The sequence below is a fragment of the Panthera uncia genome (genome assembly GCF_023721935.1).
Source record: "Panthera uncia isolate 11264 chromosome A3 unlocalized genomic scaffold, Puncia_PCG_1.0 HiC_scaffold_12, whole genome shotgun sequence".
In the NCBI taxonomy this organism is placed as follows: domain Eukaryota; kingdom Metazoa; phylum Chordata; class Mammalia; order Carnivora; family Felidae; genus Panthera; species Panthera uncia.
In genome coordinates, this window is record NW_026057579.1 from 10,797,838 (window position 1) to 10,823,204 (window position 25,367).

General features: G+C 36.5%; 1 protein-coding gene across 3 annotated transcripts in view; it reads left to right on the forward strand.

Moving 5' to 3' along the window:
• The window catches only part of STRN (striatin), a 98,921-nt gene that overhangs the window by 62,064 nt on the left and 11,490 nt on the right, over positions 1–25,367 (forward strand). For 2 of the 3 annotated variants that reach the window (XM_049651884.1, XM_049651886.1), the window contains 10 exons: positions 52–138; positions 602–745; positions 5,044–5,180; positions 10,321–10,496; positions 12,593–12,640; positions 13,430–13,551; positions 16,629–16,796; positions 18,488–18,628; positions 23,236–23,340; positions 25,190–25,276. In XM_049651884.1, the coding sequence (XP_049507841.1) occupies positions 52–138; positions 602–745; positions 5,044–5,180; positions 10,321–10,496; positions 12,593–12,640; positions 13,430–13,551; positions 16,629–16,796; positions 18,488–18,628; positions 23,236–23,340; positions 25,190–25,276 (1,215 nt within the window). The remainder of the gene's footprint in view (positions 1–51; positions 139–601; positions 746–5,043; positions 5,181–10,320; positions 10,497–12,592; positions 12,641–13,429; positions 13,552–16,628; positions 16,797–18,487; positions 18,629–23,235; positions 23,341–25,189; positions 25,277–25,367) is intronic. The other variant, XM_049651885.1, reaches the window with a different exon arrangement.

The window sequence follows — 25,367 nt, forward strand, 5'->3', positions numbered from 1 at the left end:
CATAATGGACTATGGGTAAGATTTTCCCATTCTTAATTAAACTTGTAACAGGAAAAACTACCGAAGATCTGTTTCAGCCTCTATCCTATATAAAACAGTCAAAACAGGGATGTGGGAGAATGAAGAATCAAAGTTCAGGTAAGTAATCAGTAGGGCATGAGACTTCACCTTGGGTACCATAGCTTCAGGATGTAAGGCAGTGAATGCAACTTCACATAAATGGACAAAAAGGAATGTTGCCGTTTAACTCAGCACACAGTAGTTTCACAATCCCTGGTATCTGTCGTCATTTAGAGCAATATATAAGGATTAAAAGAATGCTGTTATTTTAATGGTCCAAATTGCATATGAACATGATTTTTTATTGAAATAGCGATATTATTCCATTAGCTTAATTTTTAAAATATATGTAAAGCATAATTCTTCTCAAGAAATAAACTTTTAAAGTAATTTGAAAACTTGGAAAGTAATTACTTTTTAATATAGTAGGGTAGTTTTAAAGGTGAATGTAAGCAAATGTGAATAAGGTTTATGGCACCATTTTGATGCAGTTGGATAATTCCATTCTTTTTTGTTCTCTTCCTCCCTGTTTCTGGGCTAGGGCCCAATAGGTCAAAACTACAAGATATGCTTGCTAACTTGAGAGATGTTGATGAACTTCCCTCGTTACAGCCATCTGTGGGTTCACCTTCCAGACCCACCAGCTCCAGGCTTCCAGAACACGAAATAAATAGGGCAGATGAAGGTAAGTATATGACACTCCCGAGCGCGCGCGCGCGCACACACACACACACACACACACACACACACACACACTCTACTGGGAAATGCATATCTAAATTCAGTTATTAGAAAGGACTTTCCTAAGAAAATAACTTTATTTTACGTATGTTTGATTGACACGGTGTTCCCCAAATGTAGGCTTTCTTACATTCAAGGGGTTTGATTCCCCCTTCAATCTGTTAGACTTGAAAAGGGTGCATAAACAGCAAGTCCAACTCCAGATTCTAGTCCACCTCCCTAGAAGCCGTGTATTTGGTATGTACAGGCTGTTTTATTCACCCTACTGCAACAAGAAGAAAATTAAGTCTATATGATAGGTAGTAAATGTTTACTTTGAGATTCACATAAATATTTTCAGATGTTTTCTTTAAAGTTTGTCATTGATAAGTGAAAACCAGGGGGCTGGGGGGAGGGTGGGGAGGACACCTGAAAGTCTACTCACACTTGCAACTGTGTTTCTTTGTTCCCTTTCAGTCCTTGTCTGTGTGTATTTTTTTTACAAAGTTACAGTCACCACGTAGAGTAATTCTATCTTGTTTTATTTATGTAACATAAAGTCCCAAAACAACTTTCATAATTATAATTTTGAGATTACACATTATATTTTAGACTTGATACTTCACCATATCCCTTTTGGATATTTAGGTTTCCAGTTTTTTACAGTACCGTCTTATGGTGTTTAAATACAATTCTGCCTGTTTTCTAGACATAAGTTCTGACTTATCTATTTATAAATAGATAAAATGCTTATATGTAGAAATTGATCTAAACTTTTTTTTAATGTTTATTTATTTGAGAGAGAGAGAGAGAGAGAGAGAGAGAGAGAGAGAGAGAGAGAAAGTGTATGTGCAAGTGGGGGGAGGGGCAGAGAGAATTCCAAGCAGGCTCTGCATGCTGTCAACACAAAGCATGATGTGGGGGCTTGAACCCACGAACCATGAGATCATGACCTGACCCGAAATCAAGAGTCAGATGCTTAACTGACTGAGCCACCCAGGCACCCCTAGAAATTGATTTTAAAGTATGTATTTACATTAGCTGAAAATCCAGTATGATGTAAAAGGAACCTTGATGATTAATAAATATTTTTCAATATTTATTTTTTAAAATTGCCTTGAATTTAAATACTGTAATTTTTTGCAGTGAATATGCTTCTTCAAATTACTATTTATTGAATAAAACAGACTGGGAAAAAGCCACAGAAAAATCACAAGTGTTTTTCTTTCTTGGGTTTTAAATTCAGTTACATTTTAGACATAAACTGATAGAACCTTGATGGACAGATTTTCATGGTCGGAGTACTTTTTAAATGAAACTTTTGACCATCACATGGTTAGTTATTTATTAGAGTTAATTTTATACATAGTATACCTGGAATTTATTACTCATACATTAAATAACGAAGACTTGTACATTACACCTTTATAGTCTAAATACACAATTTCTTTGATATAGAGACGTCTTTTGAATTAAAGATGTGAAGTCATGGACCTCATTAGGTGTGTTTGTTGTCCTCTAGGAGATACATTCACTTGACACTATCCATGTGAGAATTTTAATCAGTTTGTTATTCTAAGATCAAGTCTAGATAAGAAGTTCATTTTTCTTTTGTTCTAGTAACTCCTAAAGAGTTTTATCAGAGATTTCATCTTGCAGCATTCTAATAACAGAGGCAGAATAAGTACTGTATACTAAATGACAAATGTATAGAAGCATTACATAAGCCACAGAAAGTGCCCTTCATGGAAAAAAATATTGAAGAACCTTAAAACTGAAGCGTTGAATATCTAACTTACTGTCTCTAACATGGGTCCTATAAGCTTTCTTCCTCAGTGAAAGGTTTTCAAAAATATAAAAAGTATGTAAGAAATACACGGTGTATTTACTTGCCCATGAATGATGCCTCTTGGTCTCCAGTTTAGTTTCAGAAAAAGTGTCCATAGCCTGTGTGTGCTATAAATGTTTATCACTTTATTTTTGTTTTAATGGTTTTGTTTTAATTATTTAGCTGTAAATAGTAAAGAGGCACAGTTAAATAATTTTGTAAAAGCTGAAGAAATGTGGCCTATCGTCTCAAGTTGTAAGGAGTCTTAGAGTTCTGCCCATGGTCGCTCCCTCTGGCCCTCGGGTCTGCTGGCTTAGCCAGGGAGTGTGCTGGAAGGAGCTCTGCCTTTGTTTCAAGGTTTTACATGGTCATTTTTAGAGCATTGTTTAAATTAGCCCAAACAGAGTGTATGCTCAAATCCCATGAATCTTAGTCTTGTTTTTAAGAGTCCTTTTTATTTCACACCTGAACAAAGTTGTCTGGATACAGTAGAAATGAAAACAAACAAAACACCTGGCTGAAGACCCAGTCTCATAGTCTCCTGTGAGTCATTTGATTGAAATTTGGCATGAAAATTGCTATTCTAACCTAAACAGTCTCCACCCTGCAGTAGTTAATGTGAGAGCTGCTCGAACTCCTCAGAGGATATGTGGTATGTTTGGGTAAAACCCATTTTTATTATTGCTGCTTTATTGCATGGTGGTTTTAATTGCATAAGGTCTTAATTTATGTTCTCCTTTGTTCTTATAAGGGTTTTAAGACATAACTCTTAGGTCTTCTATTTTTAAGACATAACTATTCTTTCATTTCTTCAACAAATACTTATGATTGAATCTAAACTTACATAATTTAAAGCTGAAAAACACCTTTAAATCCAGTTTTCTACATATACTAATTAATATATTGACTTGTTTCTTTTAAGGAAACAAAACATTTTTTAGCAGCCAGAGTTTAAACTGTTAAATTCGTCTTATCAACTTATAAATGTTTGCTATTAGTAAAGTAACCACCTCTAGAAAACTACTCAAAGACTATCTTTGACAGTTTGCCAGCATAATTGCATTTATAAAAATCAACAATCTACTATTGACCAAATTAGGTAAAACTCCTGTTTTACTTTGGCATTTTGCTTTTAACTGATTCTTCTGTGATGGTGATTGGAGGAATTGGATTGGTATGTTCAGTGTCATCTATTACAAAGAAGATATGGCATCAGCTCGCGGCTAATGAAACTGTTCAAATGGACACTTCGATAAAAAAAGTCTTTGAAATAAAAATCCACTTATAGTGAAAAGAAAATGTCTTTGAAACAGACATTTTTAACTGAACTATGCCTGTAGAAAACTGTAGAAGTGGTAAGGGAGCAGGTCAGTGAATTATCACAAAGTGAACCCAGCTGTGTTACCACTGCCTCGGTCAGAATCCGAACATGTACCAGGGTCTTGAAGGGCTGCTTGGGCTTCAAGTTACTGCTTCTCGAACCCTTCTCTCCAGACACAGTCCTGAGTTCTAACACCAACATTAAGTTTGCCTCATATAGGCATATTTTATAGTTGTAACTATTTTACTTCTTTCTTTTTTTTTTTAATGTTGATTTATTTTGAGAGAGAGAGAGAGAGAGAGAGAATGCACCATGAGCAGGGGAGAGGCAGAGAGAAAGGGAGAGAGAGAATCCCAAGCGGACTCTGTGCTGTCAGCATGGAGCCTAATGTGGGGCTCAAATTCATGAACTGTGAGATCATGACCTGAGCCGAAATCAAGAGTCAGACGCTTAACTGAGCCACCCACGCACCCCAGTTGTAATAACCATTTTCGTTTGAAATTTTCTGTATTCTTCCGAGTTATAGAATTAAGCAATTTTATTTTGAATGAGACCAGGAATGTTCAGATCACTTGTTACTTATGTTTAATATTTGATAGAAGTAATTTGAGTAATTAACATGAAATAGCAAACGAGGAAAGCCTACTTTGCTTTAGTCGTATTATTTTTTTGTATAGTGAAAAAGAAGGGACAATGGTCTATTGAATTTGTTTCCTGTTGTACTTTTCTTTTTTCTCTTTCTTTGTTTTAATGTTTATTTATTTTTGAGAGAGAGGAGAGAGGGAGCCAGAGGATCCAATGTGGGATCTACAGGGGCTGCGGAGAGCCCAATGCGGGGCTCGAACCCACAAACAGCGAGATCATGATCTGAACCAAAGTCAGACACTTAACCGACTGAGCCACCCACAGACCCCTCGTGTTGTACTTTTCAAATTAGATGATACCTTTGCCTTTGGTTAAGATACGGAAAAAGCAACCAGTTCTTGAGGATTTTCTGCTCACTGAATTTTACTGTGTTTGAATGCATTTAAAAATAATCAAATATAGACATGCCCTTAAGAGACTGTTTACACTTTAGAAGTTTTTTTATGTGTCTCCTGTCTTCCCCCTTCAGTGGAAGCATTGACCTTTCCTCCTTCTTCTGGGAAGTCCTTCATCATGGGAGCAGATGAAGCCCTTGAAAGTGAACTGGGACTTGGAGAATTGGCTGGACTTACAGTGGCCAATGAAGCAGATTCACTAACTTATGATGTGAGTCATGGTTTTATTTTTGTTGTTTTTTCATTTCTTAGAAATAAAAAGTTAACCTAATAGAAAAAGATAACAGTGGTAAAATTTCTTTACAGGTATAGAATTTGGTTCTGTTTTAATTGCAAACTTTGAAAATACAGTATTTTTCACATTGTGTAGAGATTAAAATTATGGTCTTTGCCTAAATCCGTAAGTTTTTATATCTTGTTTATTGGTTTTAGATTAAGGGAAAGAATTCCCTTTTTGTTACAAAGTTTGGATTTTATGTTTTAAGGCACCAGAGATCACTTGAAATTCATGCCTCCCTAATGGCAACATTTGAGTTTCTTCTTCCGTACATTATCAGTGAATACTTGGTCTACAGGAGATTTTAGTTATTGTTAGGCAGGGATGTCTACAGGGTGTCTTGCAGATGTTAAGGCTGACCCATCAGTGATTTAGACCAAAACTGAAATCGTCATACCTTTACACATGCATGCATTTACTTAATCCCAAACACAATTGTTTTATAACTACATTTAAATTGTCAGAAAAACAGTTGCCTGTTTTATAAAGTATTTACAACCTGTCTTGTCTTGATGAAAATGGTCTCACTTTGATACCTCATTATCTTTGTTGGAGAACACAGTATAGCTCCTACCACATGGGGGCTGTAAAGATGGATGCTTAAGCAAACCATGGATATGAGAAGGATGTGCTCCAAAGAGGAACCTCACCACTCACTCTTCTTCCTACAAATCAAAATTCTCACTCTTTGCTAAGTCCATTAGTAAGTCTTTTGGGTTCTTCCTCCAAAAATACCTAAAACCGTTAGCTGTTTTTTACTTTTCATCCTACTCCATTGTTTTCTTCACCTGGAACTACTACAATAACCTCATCTAAATGGGCTCTTGGTTCCCCATTCTCTGCATATATGATACAGGTTTTTAAAAAATATTTGTTTCTAGTAGTTTTGTATCCTTATATTCTACATCTGTTGTGTATAAAAACACAATTTAGTTGACTTTTGTTTTTTCATCTAATATTTGACAATCTTTTTATTTTTTTAATTTTATTTAATTTTTATGTATGTATGTACTTATTTTTGAGAGGGTGCAAATGAGCGAGGGGCAGAGAGAGAGAGAGAGAGAGAGAGAGACAGAATCCCATGAGGGGCAGAGAGCGAGGGAGGGAGGGAGAGAGAGAGAGAGAGAGAGAGAGACAGAGAAGCGGGGCTCACGTTCGCCCCATAAGGGGCTGGAACTCCTGAATCACAAGATCATGATCTGAGCAGACGTCGGATGCTTAACCAGCTGAGCCACCCAGGTGTCCCTGACAATGTTTTTAATTGGAGCATTGAGTCCATTTCTTTTTAAAGTAATTACTGATATATTTGGATTTAAGCCCACTGTTTATTTGTGCTACCTGTTCTGTGTTCTTTTTTCTCCTATTTTTAGCTATATTGGGATTCTTTTTTATAAGTCACCCCCACTCCATTATTTGGAGATTATACAGTCTTTCATTACTCTTTCTGTTGTTACCCTAGAGATTACCACACATATCCTTATCAAAATTTTAATGCACAGACCTTTAGAACAATTTTAACTATACTTAAAAAATTCCTACCGTACATATATGTTACTCTTACTATATATTTTGTCTCGACATTTATCTCCTACAAGATAATGTTTTATACACTCAACATTCAGTTAGGGTTACCCATTTTACATGATTCATTTTGCTTTATTCTGTTCTTCCCTGTGCATCTGACTGTCCATCTGGAACACTTTTCTTTTACTCTAAGAACAGTTAATATTTCTCTTTGGTGAAGGTCTACTGGTATCCAATTCCCTCAGTTTCTGGTTTTATTAAATTGTTTATTTCACCTGAGTGGGTTAACTTTTATCTCTGGTATTGAGTTCCAGTTGGCAAGGTTTTTGTTTTGTTTTATTTTGTTTTGTATTTAGTTTCACTTTAAACATTCTAAATATATTATTTCATTTTCTTCCTTCGTTTTCTGCTAAAGTCAGCTGTCATTTCTTTTATTGGTCGTTCAATGTTAGTCTGATTTTTTTTTCTTCTATGACTCATAATCTTCCTATGTCTTGACTGTTAGCCAAGGTTTAGTTTTCTTTTTATTTAACCTTCATGAAGTTCTTAGACCTTCTTGGCTTAGTATGTTTTTCTCAGTTTTATATAAAGTTCTCAGCTATTTATCTTCAAATACTGCTTTTACACTTCTCTCTTTCTTCTCCTTCTGGAACTCTAGTTATATTGTTAGAACTCTCTACATCCTCTGTCTCCTGCTCCCTTTGTTATGTATTTTCCATCTTTTGTCTCTATACTTCACTCTAGATGTTTTTATGACCCATCTTCTGGTTAACTAATTCTTTCTTCAGTTATGTGTAATGTGTAATTAAACCTATCTACTTAGATCTTACATTGTTTGCTTCTAGAATTCTTTTTCTATAGATTTATTCCAAAATTTACAATGTTGTCTTTTATCTTCTTGAACACAGTAAGCATGATTATGTTCCCAGTTGTTTTCATTAAGCTGTATAATCTTGTGTGGGGATGGTTATTTTTTATTGTGTCCAAATAGCCATACTTGAAAAAATGTCTATAGAAATAACTTCAGGCCTAGGATGATATCTTCCCCCAGGAAGTATATTTTAATTTGCTTCTCTCAGATGTCTGTAGCCAGTAGAAATCTGGATCACCTCATTTCAGTTTCAGTTTTTCAGATGATTTAAAGCTGATCTGCAGTCTGTGCAAGGGCTTTTGTTCTAGTTCATGCTTCTGTCTAGGATGCAACCCTTTGGACTCAAAACCCAAAGCACAGTGGTTCACCAAGCCCCACCTTCTTGGCAGGCCCTGGACACCAGTCTGTATCTCCTTGCACTGCCCAAGCGTCAAAAGCACAGCCTGACCTCTCAACCATCCCCTCTGGAATCAGTAAATACCCTCTGGGGAGAAACAACTCCAAATATCAGGCTCACCTTTTTAGATTTCTGTCTTCCCCTAAATCCTGGCCTCCTTTTTCTTCACTATTTTTCTGGTTCTCCATTTAAAAATTATTAGCTCTGCTTTTCTACTTGTCCTCAGTACAGACTTGATCCTAATGGTCTAGTCTACATCATGGCTAAAAGCAGAAGTTCCCATGAGATACTTTTGTCCTCTCTAAACGTACCCCACAAAGATTTTGTCCCATATGTTACAGAATTCAGTCATGTCTCTAGACAAATGTCATTCTTTTTTTTTTTTTAAGCTGTTGTTAAAAACTTAGTGTTATGTCTGTGTTTCTAAAAGAAGTCTCTAGTTCTAATAAATATATTAGTAACCTCCCGCTGTGTAACAAATTGCACACGACACAGTTGAAAACAACATTTGTTATAGTTTCTGGAGGCCAGCAATCTGGGGCAGCATAGCTGTGTGGTTCTGGTCTGTCATGTGGTTATAGTAAGCATGTAGCAGGAGTTGCAGTCTTAAATGAAGACTTGGGAAGATCTCCTTCCAGGCTCACTCATGCAGTTGTTCAAAAGCCTTGGTTCCTTGCTGGCTGTTGGCTGGGGACTAGTTTCTCACCCAGGAGCCTCTATGTGGCGTTCTCGGTGGAGCAGCTGGCTTCTCCCAGTGTGGGTGTACTTGAAAAGAGAGTGAGCAAGAACACCCAAGATGCAAGGTTTTATGACCTGATTTTGGAAGTAATTTGCCACCACTTTTGCTATATGTTACTGGTCACACAGAGCAACCCTGTATTGTGGCAGGGGGCTTCACAAGGTGTAAATATGAGGACGTAGGGCTGATCAGGAACCATCTTAGTGGCTGTCTACCACATTAAGACATTCAGAAGGAATCTAATTGCTTTTGTATATGAAAATCTTTCAGCTCTTCAATAAGAGCAGACAAGAGTCAACTTAGTTGTTCTGCTTCTCCCCCTGCTCCACGCACCCCCAACCCCCCTGCAAAGATAACCAGCCCCAGATCTTATAGTAGTTCCTTGCATCGTGTGTTCTGTCTTCTTACTGCTCCAATTGTGACCTGCTCTATCCAAATTTCTCTGCAGACTTTTAAACTTCTGGGTCCTAAGTTATAGTTTGTATGACGAGTGTAGCCTCTTAAGTCAGGCTATTTGGTTTTGAATCCGGAGTCTTCCACTTACTAGAGGGAACTCATTCAGCTTCTCTTTTCTTTACATGTCTGGTCCTTAAAGTGGGGATAATGTTGATTCCTTCATAGAGCTGTTGTGACACTTAAGTGAGTTAATGCGTGTTAAGTTTTTGAAAAATGTATAAAGTAATGGATAATGCTCAAAATAGCAGTTATTATCAGTATTGGTTTTTTTTGTCATTGTAAGTATGGCAATATTTCTTCAGTGTGTTAACCAATATGTGCCCTACTCGTGCTTAAATCTAGAATGCTTGTTAGTCATGGAGTGTAAAGTAATATGTGATAGGATATGTGGTGCTAGTGTAAAGTTAAACATGAACCTCTTTGGCTTTGCTGTTAGTTGGAAATGAAAAAAAAAAGTTGGAATATTCTTGGAATGAAAAAATGCATTTTTTAAGTTGTTGAGATGGAGTCTGTGTGGAGAAAAGCAAGATAATGTTGTGTTTTGCAAATGGAATTTATTGTTTTGTAACATCTGATTGTCTCTTCCAGGGTTAACATTTTATGTTTCCAGTTTATAAACGTTGTTACCAATTTGACAAAGAAAATTTAGCTTTTCATAGAAACTATTGAAAATCTAGAAGTAGGATCATATACTATAATGTTAATAAGTTATTAAAGGTAACTTAGTTTTCAGGTTTTATCCCAAATTACTTTCTATACTATAATTTAGGTTGAAATTACTTGTCTGTTGTTTTTTTAAGTCATCCTAGTAAAGACCCATTCTTGTTATTTAGTCTTCTTTCAATTTTGAATTATGTTACTTGTTTTTTTGTTGTGTATTCATTCATATTTCTTCAAAGAAAACCACTGTTGACGTACTGTTAATTTTGCCTTTTGATTTGATTATTTGCATTTAGAAATTATATTGTTTTGACAATTGCACAATGTGATGATTTAATGACAAATCAGCAAGAATTAATGTTGAAATATAATTTTTTTCATGTCCTGAACCAGATGTCCGGGTATCTTTCTTTTGTTTCCTTAATAGATAGCGAACAATAAAGATGCATTGAGGAAGACATGGAACCCTAAGTTTACATTACGAAGTCACTTCGATGGTATTCGAGCCCTTGCTTTCCACCCCACTGAGCCCGTTTTGATAACAGCATCAGAGGATCACACATTAAAAATGTGGAATTTGCAGAAAACAGCCCCAGCCAAAAAGTGAGAATATTCTACTTTAACTGTATTTGAAGTTTTTTTTTTTTCAGTTTATTTATTTATTTTGAGAGAGAGAGAGCGTTCATGGGAGGGGCAGAGAGAGAGGGAGAGAGAGAATCCCTAGTAGGCTCCACACTGTCAGCACAGAGCCCAACACAGGGCTCGAACCCACAAAAGGTGAGATCATGATCTGAGCCGAAATCAAGAGGCTCAACCAGCTGAGCCACCCAGACGCCCTGTATTTGAGTATTTTAATTATCAGTGTTCAGCAGAAAAGTACTTAATTATTTGCTATTAAATTTCTCAAGTATACCTTCCAGCTTTTTCTTCTTTACCATGTCACATAATTAGAATTTTTCCCTTCTTACTCACAATCTGGTATCAGGTTGGAAAACTGACACTGAGGGAGAAATAGTATTATCTGATAGTTTCCCAGAGCTTGTGAGTGCTGTTTACAATCCTTACACAGTATTTTAAATGGTTGTCATATTTGTGGATTCCCTTGTCTATATTGAAGGTTTCTACTGTTGTTGTAAAGAGGTGTAGGCATGTCATCATTCCCCAGCACAACCTTGCCATATTATTTATTAGGTTTGGACTTAATGATGTGGAAGGGAGGCTGATTGAGGGGTGAAGGACTGTTCTTTGGTATTGTCTTTTGGCCTTGACCTTTTAGGTACTTTCCATACCTACCAACATGTATAGACTGAAAGGCATTGTTATTCCTGTCACTTAACTGCTATTTCTTCCCTCAGCCCCTCGGTTCCTTTCTTAAGCATGAACAGACATGAGTTGTTATAATCTCTTTTACCAGTGACCAAGCTAGTCCAGGTCCCACTTGGTAGTGTACTTACTGGAGGTCACTCCCCTGTGTCCTTGAATCAGATGGTCCAAACCTAGCATGTGCCAGTAATGGCCCTTCTCTGGTGTCAGGCACTTCTGTTATTGGAAGGAGAAATAAACATGAACTGGCAAAGATTATAGAAGTTTTACTACTGATAGAGGATATCTATTGCCAAGTTTAAAAGAGATCAGTGAACATTCCTGCTGTGAGTCCTACATAAACTTGATAAAATACTTGATTTATCAGTCTTCATCAACCAGTTCAACCAGATCTTGCTAAAACCAAGTGACTTCTCATAAGGATCAGGTATCCTCAGCAGAGAGTAATTATTTCTTTGTTATAAATCGTGCCTTTTGTCTTTTTAGTTCTCTGGCCACAATGGGCATCTCATTAGACCAAAGAATGTCAATGTCTCATATATTCTTGACTAAAACTTAGAAAAATATTGAAACAAGTTTCTTAGCTGGTGATAGCTTAGGAACAATATCTCCACATGTAAATAACAGTGACCTGTTTACCTTTGAGCATAAAATTTTGGAAATGCTTGAGGAGAGAATTATATAAAAAACTGTAATACAGTATAAGAAATGGTAAGTAATTGACTTTACATCCAGTTTCCATTAACAGTCATGGCCAGTATTAGTGTAGAGTATCTATACATTCAGTGTTCTGATTAATGAATAAACTGATGACTTGGACACCTTTTACAAGTATCGAGGACAGATATCTTAACCTTTATGGAAATGCAAAGAAATTCAAGTGCCATGTGCTGAAATCCTGCTAATGCCTGGTTCTAGCCTAGTCTGTTTTACATGTAGACTTTTATTTAATCCTGTGAGTATTTGGTATTATCCTGATTTTTCAGTTTTGTTTTAAATATGTAGAGGAATCTGAAGTTCCAAAAGAATAAATAATTTGCCTGAAGTTAGCCACCTAATTGAATCCAGAAATTTATCTCCTCAAAGCCTATGATGCTCTTTGAGTGGGACTCTCTCTTCCTTTAGTCAAATAGACTATGATAATGCTGAGAACACTACAATCAGGTATTATTACTAAACTACTACTAAACAAGTGTTTCTTGAGGCCACAAAAATATGTGATTGATATCAGATAAGCTGTCTTAGGTGTCCTAGGTTGAGAATGGTATATTACCACAGTGTTGGTGTTTCTAAAGGCAATTTTGTGGCATATATTCAGGGCTACTGTTTACTACTGAAACTTAGAGTGGTAAAAGTCCTCTCTCTCTTGGATTTAGGAGTACATCTCTTGATGTGGAGCCTATCTATACATTCAGGGCTCATAAGTAAGTATATGCTTTTTCTTTGTTTTAAGTCAGCATCACTGTACATCAGCCTGATTAGAGTATTTTATTTTCTTTCCCTTAAATATTTGTGTTATATGTTTTTTGTATTTAGTAGCTTTTTTCTTTTGTAAATGTAAAAGAAACTGGCAGATAATACAGTGTTAAAAACAAGTTTATCACTACCAGAGATCCTTGCTAAAATTAGATTTTATTTGGATAATGTTTAAATATGATATCTCTCTTGCTTAAAATAAGTTGATGCAGTAAGGGTTAAATATTATAAATCCTGACGTTTGTTTTCCTTAAAGATAATATAGATTAAAAAAACCCAAGAATTTTAAAATTATGAACACATATTGCATGCTGCTCATATTTCCACATAAGCTTAAGGGTTATACTTATTCACTTGATTTAACACAGAGATTGGCATTTTTTATAGAAAGGGTCGGATAGTAAATACTTTTTCAGCTTTGTAGGCCATATATTTTCTGTTGTATATTTTTGTTTTTAGTTCAGTTTGTTTTATAACCCTTTAAAAAAAATGTAAAAACCATTTTTAGCTTGAAGACTGTACAAAAACAGACCACTGGCTGGATTTGGCCCACAGGCCATAGTTTGCCAACCTCTGGTTTAGCAGCAGAAGAGAGATGTGTGATGCTTCCATAGTATTTTTATTCATCGTAAAAAGCTGAAACATAGAAACCATATGAATAATTAAGCGCTCTTATTTCTAACAAGTCCTATTATCAGATTGATTTGGGGGAATAGAAATTGCTTTTTATCTCCCAGAGGACCAGTGCTCTGTGTGGTGCTGAGCAGCAGCGGCGAGCAGTGCTACAGTGGGGGTGCCGACGGACTGATCCAAGGCTGGAATACCACCAACCCCAATGTCGATCCCTATGACTCCTACGGTAGGTGTTTCCCCCAGGATATGCAAGAATAACTTGTCTTCCTTTTACACATTTTACATAGCATATATAAGGATAAAATGAGATATGTTAATAAATTGGTAAAAGACAACAAGGTCTTTATATGGTTGAAAAGGACTCTTGTATTTAGGAATCAGTTTGATATATGATGTTAAAAGAAAAAAGAAACAAAATGGATTATTCCTGCAAAAAACAGTTCCCACCCTCCCAGAGTTTTGTTGATTGGAAATGGTGGCTATGACTGACCATCGTTTTCTTCATTTTGGGCATCTGTACATTACTTGAGACATTATTACACATTTCATTACTGTTCTTGACAAACAGCCTAAGGAAAATTAATGTTGGCATCATCTTCTTGATCAGTTACTGGAGTGTGTAGAGGGTAATGACTTTTAAGCTCCATGACACCAAAATACTTGAAAGGCCTTAAAAATTAAGAAGTGCCTTTAGTCTTGGGAACAGTACTGTGAAACATAAATCCACATGATAATCTATCACTAGATTTTACCATAAATTCTTTTGCAAAAACTGTTTAGGAATTGACTCTTTTGGTTTCCTCTTATATTCTCAGACTTTAGAATGGTATGAAGTGTCATATTTGTCCTAAAACCATATTTTCCTCTTCACTTTAGATTAATTTTACCACCAAACCTAAGTAAAGATAAATTCGATAAACAAAAAATTTTCCCAACATATATTTAATAAACATTTAACATGTATTTTGTGAAAGGTAAACCCCCTCTCTCTCCCCAGGTCTCTTACAAATTGATCTGTTCCATATTTTTCCTTACTTCCTTTATCTCTCTATTAGAGGATCAGTTGTTCTGTCCCAAGGCAACCAGCCCTTCTCCTTTGGCTCTTGACCTCATTCTCTCTTGTTTCTTTTGAGACTGCACTTGATTCGTTCTTGCTGTCTCTCTTGCTGTCATCTTAAGCCTTGCCCTCTTTTCTCTCTTTCCACCCCCTCCACATATAAGTAAATCCAGGTAGCTCCTCTCCTGGGCAAGGGGAAGCCTTTTCTTGACTCCATTTCCCTCCCTGGCTTGTGTTTAGTCTCTGTTTCCCTCATCATCTGTGTGTGTGTCTCTTTGGTGGTTGTGACTAGAATACACAATTTGGAGTTACTAATTCCATGTCCTTTCCCCGGGCATCATCCCTCTGCAGTCTATCTTCTGGTCATTCCCCTTAAATATACCAAGATTATCAGTGACTGTCTGATTGGCTGATCCAAGGGGTATTTTCCAGTCCTTGTTTTTCTAGACGTATTGGCTATCTGAAACTGTAGAACATTCCATCCTTGTTGAAATTTGTCCACTATTGGCTTCTGTGACAATTTGTTTCCTATCCTTCATAAACTTTTATTTTTCTCACCTTAGATACTGGCATTTATCAAGGCCCACACCCTATTCATTCCTTGTTTTGTATGCATATTCTTTGGTAGACTGAATCCACCTCTACGGTTTTATATGCTGTTGACTCATAAATATCTTCTGTAAGCCTCAGACTGCCTACAGAACATTTCAAAGTCACCATCTCATTGTCCATAAATCCCCGCAAGTGCTGTGTTTCTTCTCCCATATATTCTTTATGAGACGGTGGCACCACCACAGTTGCCCAAGCTAGAAACCTAACAGTTATCCTTGTTGCCTTGTTCTGTTTGCTATCTGTACCTTATTAATTTCCTAGTAATTAATATTTACCTAATATTAATTACCTCAATATTCCTTGAATATAGCCCTTCTGCTTTGCCCCCTTTCCCACTGCCCTCCCCTAGGTGTTCATCATCACCCCCCCCAGACTGCTGGAACAGTCCCCTTGCCGTCATCTGGATTCTGTCCAGTCTGTCTTCTGCACTACAGTGAAGGCTACCTTACTAAATACCTACTTCACCCTACTGCTCCTGGAAAACCCCGTAGTGGTTCATTTTGCTTTCAGAATAACTCCCAACTACCTTGATATGCTGTAGAAATCCCACCTTAAAGTAGCCACTCTCCTCTCATCTTTCTGTCTCCAACTTCACACTTCAGTGGTGCTGAATTGCTTGTAAATTTCCTCACATGTCGTGCTTTCCTTCCTTTGTGATTTTGCAGGTGCCGCCTCCTTTGCCAGCAGTGGCTTCCCTCTAGTTTTGACTGGCCAGCCCCCGTATACTCTAGGTGTCATTCTCTCCAGGAAGCTTTCACTCAACCCTGTTACTCTCCATGGTTACGATGTCAGTCACTGTTACTGTACTTATCACAACATCTTTTGAGACCAGGATAGCACTGTGTCTTAATTATCTGTGTGGCCCCAGCATCTAGCATAGTGCCTAACACACCGTGTCTTCAATAAATATTTTATGATATGACAGAGAGTAGAGGACAGATAACATTGACATTTTAAACTTAACATGTGTGAGCCATCTTGAAAGTACTGCTTCATAGAGTCACTGTGAGGATTGATAATTATAGTTTCCAGTTTGACTTTTGTCACGAAACCGTGCTAAGTGAGCCTCCTTCCCTTCATGCACATCATTCACATGTCGGTTAGTGCTGTTAGAGGGGAATACCTGTAGGTCTCAGTTCATGTCCACCGTGAATTCCAGGGACCTGTTGCTCCCAGGAATAACTGCCATTCGTAGTGCGGAGGTACAGGAGGCTGGTCTGAAGAAGCGTGTCCAAAGTGCTGACAGAGCTCAACGAGGAAAGGATGTCTGTTCATTTCCTCGAGGAATAGTTGTGACTTCTCTGAACACAGATTAAATTCAAATGATGTGTGTTAACGTGCTTTTTAAAAAATCTAGACAAATGGAAAGAAGGGAAGGAGAAGGAAATACCTGATTTTTTTAAGGAGAGAAATATGTACTTTAAAATTTTAATTTATAAGTCCTAGACTCTGCATGTGCGTATTTCCAAGCCTGTTTTTAGTTATTGCAACATTTCAGAAGAATAATAGAAACTAGGAAGCATATTTTGTGCTGTTATTAGACGCTTTTGTTTGTATTTCCTTTCTCTGGAATCTGAGTTACCTTTATGATTTGTTTTTTTCTCCTGATTTTGCATTCTTGCTATTTTGTGTAGATCCTTCTGTTTTAAGGGGCCCTCTGCTGGGCCACACCGATGCTGTCTGGGGCTTGGCTTACAGTGCTGCCCATCAGCGCCTGTTGTCCTGTTCAGCAGATGGCACTCTCCGATTATGGAATACAGCCGAGGCTGCTCCAGCCCTAAGTGTATTTAATGATAATCAAGGTATATGCTTTTTTTTTTTTTTTTTTACCATTCAACTGAATCTTTTATAAAGTGTCTAATTCTAACAACAAGCAAATAAATAAGTAAACGATTCTATAAACTCTTAGAGTTTAAATTTAATTTGAAGGGTTTTTTTTTTTAAAGTAATGAAAGCATATTTGTTTGAATTTCCAACTTATGATTTTTAAAAGCATAGTATTCAGTGAAAGAACACACATTAAAAATTTTTTTAAATCAAAATATAACATCTACAGTAAAAATGGATATTGAAGATATGTCTTACTGGGTTTGACAAATATATAACTCTTATACCTCTCAAGATCTAGAACCTTTCCTTCACCTCTTCAAAGTGTCTTTGGGTCCTTCCCAGCCCCTCTTCCCATTTCCAACCAGCGGTGTGATTTCTTTCATTACAAATAAGTTTTATCTGTTCTAAAATTTCATAGAAGTGAAATCATATAATATGTACTCTTTTTGTATCTGACTTTTTACTCTCTAATGTTTTTGTGATTCATCCATGTTCTACATATCAACTTATTTATTTTTATATTTAATAGTATTTCATTAAACCAGTGTGTTTATTTATTTACCTTTTGATGGACATGTGGGTTGTTTCCAGTTTTTGAGTATTATGAACAAAACTACTATGAACATTTATTTTTTATTTATTTATTTATGTATTGAGCTAGTAAAGAGCTAGAAGTAGAATTGCTGGGAGTTAGAAGTGGTTTTGTGTGTTCAACTTTGTGTGAAATTGCCAAACTTATCCAGAGTGGTTGTGCCATGTTATACCACTGACAGCATGTATGAGAATTCCAGCTGCGCTTCATTCTTAATTAATTAGCATTTGGTGTTATCAGTTCATTTAGTTTTAGACACTCTGGCGGGTGTGTAGCAGTGTTTCATTGTGGTTTTAATTTGCATCGCTTTGGTGGCTAATTATTGTGAGCACTTTTGTGTGTGTGTGTGTGCTTATTAGTTATTAACGTATCTTCTTCTATAATATACAGATTTTTTAACTGCTTGCTTGCTTTAGATTTTGAACCATATAAAAAATCAGATTATATTCATGTATATGTATACATGCTATGTATACATATCATTCTATTCTTTTATGTTTGTAAACACACTATAAGTTTAACCAAGTTTTATCCTATTCTAGATGATAAATAAAGTACCTTCTTTATTCTTGAGCTGTTTTAACTTGTGTCTGGGTTTTGATGAGTTGCCTGCATTTGATATTTGCATGACTCTACCAGTAAATAATAATTTGAAATTTTATTTTTTTAATTCCGTATTTCGATGAGTTAGAATTCCTCATAAGAGATGGTCTCTTAAACAATTCCCACAATGCCACTCTAAGCCTCAGGTAAAAGTGGAAGCAACAAAACTTGTAGTCCAGAAATGTTTTCCATTTGTTTTCTGAGTAAAGGCCTGCATTCTGTGAATATATTAGCTGAGTAACAGGTAGAAGACTTGCTGAACAGGTAAAGATAATAAAATAGGCTAGGGCTAACAGTAACAAAAGAAATAATCTCTATTGAATGGTTAATGAGCTAATTTTTATTGTAATGTTGAGCCTTCTTTACTTCTTAAGGAAATCTTGTGACTATTTGTTTTGCTATATTATAAGGACATTTTCAACTAGACCCTCTGATCGCCATTCTCTGAATATGTTCTGACTCTCTTAGAATTGGGAATCCCTGCGTCTGTGGATCTAGTGAGCAGTGACCCGAGCCATATGGTAGCATCGTTCAGCAAAGGATATACAAGCATCTTTAACATGGAAACGCAACAGCGCATTCTCACTTTAGAATCCAACCTAGATACAAGTATGTATACCAATTTTAAGTAGTCTTTGTTTGGGTCAAATTTTTAAACTTTCTCAAAATTATAATTACTAGAGTCAACTACAAAAAAAACCTGTTATTATAAAGAGTTCTGCCTTTTAAATCACAGAACACAGTTACTTGGATAAAATGATTTACAATTGATTTTAAGACTTTAAATTTATGCACATTTGTAACTATACTATTTGGAATAGCATTTGAGCTATTCCAAAGAGGAGTCAAGTCACATCCCCAAAGGCAAAGGAATTAAAAGCAAAAATGAACTGTTGGGACCTCATGAAGATAAAAAGCTTCTGCACTGCAAAGGAAACAATCAACAAAACTAAAAGGCAACCGACAGGATGGCAAAAGATATTTGCAAATGACATACTGGACAAAGGGCTAGTATCCAAAATCTATAAAGAACTCACGAAACTCCACACCTGAAAAACAAATAATCCAGTGAAGAAATGGGCAGAAACATGAATAGACACTTCTCTAAAGAAGACATCCAGATGGCCAACAGGCACATGAAAAGATGCTCATCAGGGAAATACAAATCAAAACCACACTCAGATATCACCTCACGCCAGTCAGAGTGTCCAAAATGAACAAATCAGGAGACTATAGATGCTGGAGAGGATGTGGAGAAATGGGAACCCTCTTGCACTGTTGGTGGGAATGCAAACTAGTGCAGCCGCTCTGGAAAACAGTGTGGAGGTTCCTCAAAAAATTAAAAATAGACCTACCCTATGACCCAGCAATAGCACTGCTAGGAATTTACCCAAGGGATACAGGAGTACTGATGCATAGGGGCACTTGTACCCCAATGTTTATAGCAGCACTCTCAACAATAGCCAAATTGTGGGAAAAGCCTAAATTTCCATCAACTGATGAATGGATAAAGAAATTGTGGTTTATATACACATTGGAGTACTACATGGCAATGAGAAAGAACGAAATATGGCCCTTTGTAGCAACGTGGATGGAACTGGAGAGTGCTAAGTGAAATAAGCCATACAGAGAAAGACAGATACTGTATGTTTTCACTCTTATGTGGATCCTGAGAAACTTAACAGAAGACCAAAGGGGGAGGGGAGGAAGAAAAAAAAGGTTAGAGGGGGAGGGAGCCAAAACATAAGAGACTCTTAAAAACTGAGAATAAACTGAGGGTTGATGGGGGGGTGGAAGGGCAGGGAGGGATGAGCACTGGGTGTTGTATGGTAACCAATTTGATAATAAATTTCATATTAAAAAAAAATATGGGGGGGCGCCTCGGTGGCTTGGTCGGTTAAGCATCCGACTTCGGCTCAGGTCATGATCTCACGGTCCATGAGTTCGAGCCCCGCGTCGGGCTCTGTGCTGACAGCTCAGAGCCTGGAGCCTGTTTCAGATTCTGTGTCTCCCTCTCTCTCTGCTCCTCCCCTGTTCATGCTCTGTCTCTCTCTGTCTCAAAATAAATAAACGTTAAAAAAAAAAAAAAATTAAAAAAAAATATGGGGATAAAAAAACAAAGAGGAGTCAAGTTTTATACCAAATGATTAGTTTTCAATTCTGTTTGAAGAAAGTAATATTTATTCTGAATATAAAATAAATCTGTTTTTCATTTCTCATAATTTCATTTTTTAAATCAATTTAGTTTTGTATTAATAATATTTGACACAGCTCACTACTGATTAGACTGTAAATCAAGTTGTGTCTCTTAAAATCTCAAATATGAAGCTTCTCATTGGATACAGAAAGTCAGGAAATAATTTCTCAGATTGTGAAAAAGATACTATAGAATCTTTTTGATTTTTGGCTTTTTAACCATTGCTTTCTGTCTTTAGGCTTAATCCAGACAATTACATTTTAGGTTGCAGTTGACAAAGGAAGCTGTGTACATATATATTGTTGTTTTAATCTGAGAACTAGCTTTAAAAATAATTACCATGGTGTGTTTGTGTGTGTGTATGTGTGTGTGTGTGTGTGTGTGTGTGTGTATGTGTCTGTCTGTCTGTCTGTCTCTCCCTCTCCCTCTCCCTCCCTCCCTCCCCCTACTCTTTTCCTTGCAAAAATTTCCTTCATTCCATTTTGGCTTTCTTCATTTTCTCTTCCCAATCTGTTGGCCTTTGTTTTTTTCTGAGGTCTTAGGAGAATTGTTTGGGGAAATACACACGAATAGAGTTTTGAACTATTTGGATATAAAAGAGAGGGGTGAAAAAACAAAAACTGATATTATGGAATAAGAAAAGGAGAAACTTTTTTTCTCAAGAAATAATAGGTTTTAGACTCTCAATAAATTTAAAATCAATTTAAACATATGACTTAAAGCTACAGTAGTAAAATACAGATAACAATATGAAACTAAGAAGGATGTGAACATTTTTGGAATGTAGTCAATTCTTAGAATGTCCTGAGTGGTAAATACTGACTTTAATGACTGCTACAAATTAATAAGATGTCAAGTCTGGTGGATGAGATGGATGAACTAAACTCGGCAATCCCAATTTTCTCTTTAAGTGTGTGACAATAAAGTCATGTGACTTTTTGCCTGATACTAGAAACATTTTCTGAAGAAAACTGCCAAAAATGTTTTGAACAAAGGCAACATTATTGGAATAAGTGATAATTACTTTGAGTTATAATAATAATATGTCCTGACATTTTCTTTTTTAAATATATCCTTTTTTTTTTTTAAATGTTTATTTACTTTTGAGAGAGAGCGAGTGAGTGTGAGAACACAGGCAGGGGAGGGGCAGAGAGAGATGAGAGAGAGACACACACAGAATCCGAAGCAGGCTCCAGGCTCCGAGCTGTCAGCACAAATCCCGACATGGGGCTCGAATCCACGAACCGCAAGATCATGACCTGAGCCTAAGTCGGACGCTTAACTGACTGAGCCACCCCAGGCGTCCCTGTCCTGACATTTCCTAAATTATCAGTTTGATTACTTTAGAGTTGTATAAATTATCAGTTTTATTACTTCAGAGCTGTACTTTTATTCTTTTCTACTCTGACTACCCCTGCTTATTTATTTTTTTTACTACATTGTTCTTTTCTGTAATTTAGCAGATTTTTAAAAAATTAAAAAACATGTTTCAAGGTAAAAGTAAATTTCTTATAGAATTAAAAAGGATGGAGGTTTTTGTTTTAAAAATCAGAATAGACTCACTTTCTGTTCATTAATGTCAATTATGGTGATTTGTGATAAAGTCAAAGGTATTTGAAGCAGGTAATTGAGGTCTTGTCAGTCCAGTGAAAAGTAAGCCATTTCTACATTACAAGCTGAATACAAATACTTGCAGGAGTTTTTTAGATTCATTGTTCAATTTATTCCTAGTGTTCTTTGCATTTTGCTTACATGTCTGATTTACCATTAAGTGGAGAAACTTCCTTAAAAGTATTACTAAGTAAAAACTCTTTTGCTTCCTTCCATCATTTGATTTCTATCATAATTATTTTCTAGATCTCAGCATAATTGAAGCTATTCTCAGAAACCTCTCTCTCAGAATACATGGGATATTTTACTTAAAGTATTTCTTTTCTTTTGTTACTCTCCTGCTAGATCCTACAGAGGATAATGCTCAGTGGTATGTTATCTCTGGAGGAAAGAAAAAAAAAAAACAACTACAGGCTGAGCTTTGAAACTAAAGTCTTTGTTAAGGACCATTTAAATTGAGTATAACTGAGCTTACTCCACGTGGTCAAGTGACTTTGTTTTATTCTTAGATAACAGGCCATTAGTACTGGAAAAAGATTACTTTCAGTTTTTAAGATGTCATATTTTTAGGGACCACAAGAAAATCCAACAGAGTACCCTAATATTACCATTATTTTTATCTATATTTAGCTATATTTTCTATTATGTGAATGTAAATTCATAATAACTTTACTAAGATTTAAAAAAGTTTAACTCTTTTTGAAATAATTTTAAATATGCAGAGTTTCAAAAATAGTACAAGAACTAGTTACATTTCACACGGATTCATCAGTTTCTACCATGAAACAGTTCATGTATTGTGATACAGGCCTAATGACATGTGGCCTGCTTCTCTCATTGTGCGTATAATTGAAATTCTTTGAAAGTTACTGTATAGGGCACAAAAAATAGTGTTAGGATGCTGACTATTTGAAGATTCCAAACACAGTAGACTGTCAAATGATAACCATTTCTATTATGATGAGAAAGAGAAGATTATACATTTCAGAAGCTCTCTTTGTCATATTTGTCTTCAGATGATAACCATGTGATAAAGAATATCTAGAAAGAGTGGAGATTTAAATTTGGTTATCATCTACTTGTAAGTAACGATGGAACTTTATTAAAGCTGCAGAATATCATAGATCATCAGAGAATGAGAAATGTCTGTGGCCCCACGCTCAGCGCTAGGTGGCACCCATTGATGGCAGGTGGTGGAAAGAAAATTCTCATTTGTAAGTACCTCTACATTTGTCAGTATGGTATTGTTCAGGCACTTCTTTCCTAACATTGATGTTGAGAATACAGTCACAGAATAAATTAACTAAAGACAAATTAAAGTAACAAAGTCTCAGGTGAGCATTCAGTCCTCTTATATGAAGAAATAGTAGCGTTAACTTTGTTGCTCTTTTTTTTTTCTTTTTCGCAGCCACCTCTTCGTGTCAAATAAATAGAGTCATCAGCCATCCTACTCTTCCCATCAGCATCACTGCTCATGAAGACAGGCACATCAAATTCTATGATAACAACACAGGTAAGTGTTTATTACAGAGTGATCAGTGTTAAAACAAAATAAATAAATAAAACCCACTGTAAGTAGGCTGACTTGGGTGTCTGTTAGTGGCTATATAGTCTAGGAATAAGCATGGAAACAAATACTCTTCCAGCTCAGTTTCTGTTCATTCTGTCCAAATCTGCTAAGAACTAGTCTTCATGATAGCATATAAAATCATCTTAGGTTATTTAAGTCATTTACTTAATGTTTTATTTATTTTTGAGAGACAGAGTACAAACGGGGGAGGGGCAGAGAGAGAGGGAGACACAGAATCCAAAGAAGGCTCCAGGCTCTGAGCTGTCAGCACAGAGCCCGATGTAGGGCTTGAACCCACGAACAGTGAGATTCACGACCTGAGCCAAAGTTGGATGCTTAACCAACTGAGCCATCCAGGCGCCCCTCATCTTAGTTTATTTAATAATAAGTAGATACTACGTTTTGGCCCTAGCACCAAGGTTATCACTAGGGACACAACTGAAAAGGTCATTCAAATACCAATAAAATTGATCTCTTGCTGTGAATATGTTGGGGAAAAGTAGAAACATGTTAGAAGTAAGAGGCATATGATCATTATATTTTGTTTAAAATTGTTCAAGTTTGGGGTGCCTGGGTGGCTCAGTCAGTTAAGCATCTGACTCTTGATTTCAGCTCTGGTCATGATTTCACAGTTCTTGAGTTTGAACCTCGGTTCATGAGTTTGAGCCCCATGTCAGGCTCCACACTGACACTGCGGAGCCTGCTTGGGATCCTCACTCTCTCCCTCCCTCCCTCTCTCTCTCTCTTTCTCTCTGCCCCTCCCCAGCTCACAGTTTCTCTGTAAATAAATAAACTTTAAAATTGTCCAATGTTGGAGAGCCTTAGTGTTGGAGATAGAAACCCCTAAGTCATTTGTTTTTTTGATTCAGTTTTCCATAGACTACTCTTTTCTGTATTATAATATTGACTATCTGGTCCTGATTGATTTGAATTACTATATGTAAGGTGGGGAGGATATGTGGGCTTTCCCATTTTTTATTAGCTTTCATTCACTAGTCAGAAGGAAATTCCTGAAGAGCTGTGTTCGGAGGAAAACACTCCATATTGGCAGCCATATTTACCTGAGTATCTGCTATTAGCTTTGTAGATATATTAACTTTTGCTGACTTTGCTTAGCTGTGAGTAGTGAGTAATTTAATATTTTAATCCCTTTCTGTATGTTGTTTCCACCAGTATTGTGGCCAGGTTTTCCCTCCGTTCCTTTGTCTTTCCGTCTCTTCTGTTCTCACAACCCATATAATTTGCCTGTAGCTAAAGGATGCAAAGTAGGTGATTCATGTCTTAGTCTTAGTTAATGAACATGGCTTAAGGGAATATTTGTGTATAAATGACTGACTTTTATATTGCTATTTGAAAGACAGAAGTATAGGGGCGCCTGGGTGGCTCAGTCGGTTAAGCAGCGGACTTCGGCTCAGGTCATGATCTCGCGGTCCGTGAGTTCGAGCCCCGCATCCGGCTCTGTGCTGACAGCTCAGAGCCTGGAGCCCGCTTCAGATTCTGTGTCTCCCTCTCTCTGACCCTCCCCCGTTCATGCTTTGTCTCTCTCTGTCTCAAAAATAAACGTTTAAAAAAAAAAAAGACAGAAGTATAATCTGAAATTTAAGCTTTTGTTTCTCATTACCATGGCTAAAGCAGGAGGGAGACACATTGTTTTAGCTGTGATGGAAAAAGCTATTGATGCGGTAAGTACACAGAGAGGGGTGACTGGAGAAATCAGTGTAACATGGTAACTGGTGTATGTTCAGGATGAGGAAAGCTGTTAATAAAGAGTAACAATCTCTTTTTCCCAAAGGCAAACTCATCCACTCCATGGTAGCCCATCTAGAAGCTGTTACAAGTTTAGCAGTTGATCCCAATGGCCTGTACTTGATGTCTGGGAGTAAGTACATCAACTATGGATTATTTATTTATCCTATTTTCATGTTAATGTAATTTTTCCTTTCAATTTCTTTTTCTTTTCTTCTTTTTTT